This window comes from Cajanus cajan, chromosome 5 (genome assembly GCF_000230855.2).
Source record: "Cajanus cajan strain Asha chromosome 5, NIPB_CcT2T_4, whole genome shotgun sequence".
In the NCBI taxonomy this organism is placed as follows: Eukaryota; Viridiplantae; Streptophyta; class Magnoliopsida; order Fabales; family Fabaceae; genus Cajanus; species Cajanus cajan.
Genome location: NC_138521.1, coordinates 7135751 through 7141938, shown reverse-complemented (window position 1 = coordinate 7141938; position 6188 = coordinate 7135751). Strand labels below are relative to the sequence as shown.

At 37.1% G+C, this 6188-nt stretch overlaps 1 protein-coding gene across 1 annotated transcript; it reads left to right on the top strand.

Annotated features, from left to right (window-relative positions):
* Positions 1-1802: 1802 nt before the first annotated feature.
* LOC109818195 (transferring glycosyl group transferase) lies at positions 1803-4676 on the top strand. Its single transcript, XM_020383613.3, has 3 exons — positions 1803-2559; positions 3018-3181; positions 3307-4676. Exons 1-3 carry the CDS (start codon positions 1956-1958, stop codon positions 4390-4392), a joined length of 1854 nt encoding a protein of 617 aa, XP_020239202.1. The 5' UTR covers positions 1803-1955; the 3' UTR covers positions 4393-4676.
* Positions 4677-6188: the final 1512 nt, after the last annotated feature.

The window sequence follows — 6188 nt, the reverse complement described above, 5'->3', positions numbered from 1 at the left end:
ACTTGAAAAGTCACTTCAAACAATCCTTCAAAATCTGATGGTTTGGATGAGGTTGTTTTATGAATTTGGTATTTATAGATAACACTAAAAAATCTTTCAAAATCCCTTTAATATAACAATCCTTTAAAATTCTTGTATTTTTGAATACCACTGGATTATTTTTAAGTTGTAAAAAATCTCAAATGAATACCAATAGATTTTAATGGACTCTTTAAAAAATCTTGAAAATCCAAATTGAATACCACTGGATTGTTTTTAAATGACATAAAATCCTGATTGAATACCAACGAACTTTTTTACTTAAAAAAAGTCTTTTAAAATCCTATAAAATCCTAAATCAATACGCCTCTCTTAAGTATTATTCAAACAATTTAACTTTAAGTTTAACACAAATTATTTGGGTGTAACTATTTAACTATGGACTCAATTGAGATTTTTTATTCAATTTTTTCCCATGAAGAGAGTTTTCTAAAACTATTGAACTCCCAGACTTAAGAATATCCTATTTTCACACAATTCACAAGATTCAACCAGTAATAAATATTTTTTTTATATAGTAATGATGGTTATAGATTGTAGGTTAAATACTTCTTTTGGTCCCTTACAATGTTTTTTTGTTTCAATTTAGTCCCACTTTAATTTTTGGTCTCAATTTGGTCCCCAATAACTTAAATTAGTGCAATTTGGGACTTCTGTCCAAATGATTTAGACGGAGTTAACTGTTGGCCACGTGGCATCTACGTGGATGCCACGTGGCATCTACGTGGATGCCACGTGGATGCGCACGTGGACGCCAAAATTTTTGAAAAAACCTGAATTCAGAACGGCCCGTTCTAAAAGCAGAACGGCCCGTTCCAGAACGCCATGCTTTTTATTATATTTTTTTTATTATATCTATATTAATAAATATATAATAAATATAAAATACAATAAATTAATATTCATTTATGAGTAAAACTAAAAAAAAATCAAATAAGATAAGACCTTCCAAAATATTTCTTTGATTTGAATTTATCCAGTTCAAAATCTTGACTAAAATACCGCAATGTATTTCAAAAATTAAAAATAAAATTCAGGATTTAGGGGTACCTCCTCAAGAACAGGTTGTTATTGTTGGGGTACATCGTCAATGACTTTAAGGAAAAACACTGTTTCTTTTTATCCTTGACTGTATAGTGTCAATTTGGTAGTAAGTGGTTCACTCCAGTTTGACTAATAATGAAATAAAACTTGTTACCATTGTCCTTAGTGATACACTGCATCATCCTTAATGATATACTGTATAGCCCAAATGTTTAGCAATTGAAGTTATTAATTCTCATTAACAATATTACTAAATCTAGTGTTTGAAATGCTTTGTATTTTTCCTAAAAAAAATGTTTTGTATTTTGGTTTTTTTTGTGCACGAAATTCTGGACCAGAACGACCGTTCTGAAACCAGAACGACCCGTTCTGGTTATACTGTTGATGTGTTAATTTTGGACCTGGAACGACCCGATCCAGGTGCAAATTTTACACACCAATAATGTAACTAGAACGGGCCGTTCTGGTTTCAGAACGGACCGTTCTTGTTCGGGTGTATTCAAGTATTTTTGGATCCAACTACGTGGCATCCACCTGGCATCCACGTGGCCACCAGTTAACTCCGTTTAAATTATTTAGACGGAAGTTCCAAATTAGAACGATTTAAATTATTAGGAACCAAATTGAGACCAAAAATTAAAGTGGGACTAAATTGAAACAAAAAAAAAAAATATTTAACATGGATTGTATTAACAGAAAAATGGTGGAAAGAAAGAATGTATACTGTATATGACATTGAGTGAAGAGAGTATTTGTATGTGTGATCTAGAGTGGAAACAAATTGAATTTGAGTTTGGGATGTATGATCGTTGTTTGGAGCAAGCCCTTAGAAGATCGTGGCGTTTAGGGCGAGATCTCTGAAACCCTAACCAATGGTGGGACCGAAACGGCACTTCCTCCCACTGATCCTCGTCTCCCTCGCCGCTTTCATCTTCTACACCCTCCACCACTCCTCTCTCCCACTCGACATACCCGAATCCAACCTCACTTCCACTTTCCCCAACCCCATGCCAACCCAATCCCCCAATTTCACCTTCCTCATCAACGTCCTCGCCTTCAACCGCCTCGCCGCCGTCTCCCGCTGCCTCCGCTCCCTCGCCGCCGCCGACTACCTCGGCGACCGCGTCCACCTCCACCTCCACATCGACCACTTCGCCCCCGACAACGCCTCCTCCCTCGACGCCAAGCTCCGCGAGTCGCACCGGATTCTGGACTTCGTCGATGGCTTCGATTGGAAGTTCGGCGAGAAAGTCGTGCATTACAGGACCGCCAATGTGGGCCTCCAGGCCCAGTGGTTGGAGGCCTGGTGGCCCGCTTCCGACCACGAGTTCGCCTTCGTCGTCGAGGATGATCTCGAGGTTTCCTCGCTTTACTATGAGTTCGTTAAGACGTTGATTATCAATTTCTATTACGATGCCTCCAATTATAGCCCTTCCATCTATGGGGTTTCGCTGCAACGACCAAGGTTTGTTCCAGGTACCATTTTCTCTTGTTTGTTTTTTGTTTATTATCAATCAGACAAGGTGTTTGAACTTCAGAACAGAGCATATTGAGAAACTGAGCTTTGGGTGACAAAATCAGTTGAGAGTGTCTTGTGTGATTAGACATTAGACCATATGGAGAGTGTAGAACTCATGTTTATTTTCTTCCAAGTTGCACAACCCAACCCAACCCAACCTAAAACTTTGCATATCTGGGCATCTAGAATATGAGCCAACCCCACAAGTTTATGAGTAACTCCGATGATCCTACTCTGATCCCACCAACTTGCGTTCTTAGGTGTGAAGGGCATCGGAAATGGCTAGAAATTAGTAGGACCATACAATTCCTTCAAGTATAGTTGTGGTCTTGACAACAATGGATACAAAGTTGTACTCTGCTTATTCATTACATGTGTAAAGTTTATTGATGATATAATTGGTTTCTGGCGTTAGGGAAGCATGGAAACAAATTACAGTTGGATGACCAAACACGACTTTTCTTATACCAGTTAGTTGGCACATGGGGTCAAATTCTCTTTCCAAGGCCATGGAAAGAGTTCAGGTTGTGGTATGACGAGAACAAAGCAAAGGGCAATAAGCCATTTCTTGAGGGCATGGTAATAATATGGTTTTAAAGAAAAACGTTTCTTGTTCTTTCCTCACAGCTAATTCTCAGTTTTGTTCTTTTATATATATCAGCAGTTCAGTTCATTCCTAATTTTAGTTCTGAAAATTTGTCCAGGTGACTACAGGATGGTATAAGAAAATGGGAGAGAGGATTTGGACACCTTGGTTCATAAAGTTTATTCAATCCCGTGGTTATTTTAATATCTACACAAATCTTCTGCATGAGAGAGCATTAAGTGTTTCTCACAGAGATGCTGGAGTAAACTATGGGAAAACTGCTGGACCTGATTCTAAATTGCTAGAGGAAAGATCTCTGGACTTCAATATTTTGGAAATGCAACCATTGAGTAGTTTAAAATGGTTTGATTTTTGTTTCAGAGAAGTACATCCTGGAAAGATTGTCACTAACCTGGAAGAGCTTGGATCGTTGCTTCACTCTCTGCAGAAACGGGATAGTGTCTTCTTGGTAAATCTTTTTGGGGTATCGGATGCTATAACAAGAAACTTACTATGCCACTTTGAGAGGCTAGATATCAGGAATTATATACTTATGGGCCCTCCATCCGACTCCTTATTTGATCTGGCAAGGAGGGGGCATCCTGTAATTAATGTTGACCAATTTATAAATAGTGTTGGATTGTATAAATTCACTTCACAAGGTTCGAGTTTTGATACCATGAAGGGTATTTTGGCAAAGACTTATGTAATTAAGAAGTGTATCGAGAATAGGTATAACACGTGGGTTATGGATGGGAGCATGCTTCTCACTTCAGACCTCTTGTCTGATTCTGGAGATCCCAATAATGACTTCTTTGTTGCAAACAACTTTGAACTCTTCTATGCTAAAAGTTCATCTTCTAGTGAGAAACTCTGGGTTGATGGCTTTGTGTCAAAGGTTGTAGCCACGACAGAGTCTTTGGCAGGAAAAGATTCACCAACCCATGGTAGGTTAAGCTTTGTGTATATTGTAACAAAATTATTGGAGCAGAATGGTGCGAGGATTACAAGAGTTGATGAGACTTCTTTTGGCACGAAGATTGGCTCTGGTAATGTGAGTGAATCTTCGCTTCGGGATAAAAAGTTGGTATATTGGTCAACTGAGATGGAGCTGGATTCAATTCAGAAATGGCTCAAAGAGTTGAATTTGTGGAGCATAGACGGTGATTTGTCTTGCACCGCGGTGGTCTGTCACAAATCATAGCATTTTATGGCGGCTAGTTTTTTTTATATCTTTTTTATTTTTATTTATATTTTTTAATTTGCTACTACTATTTTTGACTTTTTGAATGCCAACTTAGCTTACATATTCTTTTTACCCATTTTGTACCATCATTTGTAACAATTCAATTCACCCAATCACCAGCTGCACTACTGTTTAACAGAAATGCTTGTAAGGACAACAAAAATATTAGATTAGCTGCTGCTATGGGTGCTAATCATCGCACATTGAATGATAAATTGCGAGTGTTAACGTATTCAGTTTTACATGAAGAGGGTTAGTACACAATCTGTAGTAATGTAACTGCATAGCTTCATTGACTTAAAAAAATAAAAGTTCAAACCTGAGACAGAACAAGCAACATTCTTAATCCACATCATCATGTGCAAATTCATGTTCTAAAAGGTAGGTCTCATAATGTCTTTTCGGGGTATTTCCAACACCCTGTAGATTAAGACAAAAAAATTTTTTTACATGATAAACAAACATCCAGTCATCACATAAATTCTACATTATTTAAAGAACTTCTTATCGGTGCAATTTAACTTCTCTATATCTTTATCCAAACAATTCCTCTGCTATATCTAACAATGTTTTGAAGAATGTATAACAGAGGTAAAGCTAACCCATGTCCAACATATGACTATCAGTAATTACACCAACGCATAGGTAAAAGGCCCAACCCAGAAAAATAAACTAATTGCACCATGTTTAGTTTCTGTAATGATGAATAGAACAGATTACTGTAGAAGAAAGTACAAATTTCAGGTTCTGATGAAGGTTTTTTAAGGTAGGGTGCAACCCGTGCAAGCAACAAACAGCTTTGGGGACCAAATGATAACACGAACAAAGAACTGGCCAGATGTGTGCACGTAATCTACTTTATCCATATACAGGAGAGAAGAGATGCTTATAGTATCACCAATATATATGTAGAATCATTTACTCTGAGTATTATATAAATCATTAAAATGCCTGCTCTGCTATCTGGAATTCTACTTGTTGAAGATTCATAGACTCTAAAAGACCCAGAAGATGTCGATTAGTGTTAATTTAATTAACAAAATTTTGAGTCCTAACGATTCTTTGGGAGGGTAAAAAATAGAGATAGTAAAGCTTTTATAGAGTCCTAAAGTCTCAATAATCAAGTCTTTGTAGCAGCTCAGCTTCTCACTAAGTTATTATAGTTAATCAGGAATTCATTAGTGTTTGAGAGTTGAAAATTTTCACATTGAGAGAGGAAAACCCATGCATTGTCAATCAGTGAATCTCAATTTTAAAGTTTAAAGTGGAATTCAGAGTCAATATAACACATAAAAATCAACTAGTACTGAAGGTGGAGATATGGCCAAGGCATAAACATACGGTCATTGTATTTGTTGTAGTGTAATTGCACATCTTTAGTTTTTACCCATTTAGTATTATCATTTGTAACAAAAAATGAAGTTGTGAATGAGAGGCTCAAGACATGCATTTTCTCTCTCACTCGCTTTGTCTCTGCTGTTGCATGGTGTTTGTTGAGGTTGGAGCGGACGGAGTTGTTGAAAGTGGTGCCATTATCAACATTCAACATGATGGGGACTTACACTTACCAAATTGCTAAGAGTATGTGGCTGCTGAAAGCTACAAACAAGGTATCCATCCAAGGTTGAGCTTCAATGTTCTGCGCAGGATTATACTCCATCAGATGTTACTTGTTACTGATCAACTCATCCAGCTATACTTATACAATTTTATTCCAATTCTTATTAATTTGTTGGCCTCCCTTCAAGATTGTG

What these genes read in the sequence shown, in the direction of transcription:
- LOC109818195 (XM_020383613.3), top strand. Translation starts at nt 1,956, where the DNA reads ATGGTGGGACCGAAACGGCACTTCCTCCCACTGATCCTCGTCTCCCTC. An exon ending in ACGACCAAGGTTTGTTCCAG is followed by an intron (nt 2,560 to 3,017) that starts GTACCATTTTCT and finishes TTCTGGCGTTAG; the next exon opens with GGAAGCATGGAAACAAATTA. An exon ending in AGCCATTTCTTGAGGGCATG is followed by an intron (nt 3,182 to 3,306) that starts GTAATAATATGG and finishes AAATTTGTCCAG; the next exon opens with GTGACTACAGGATGGTATAA.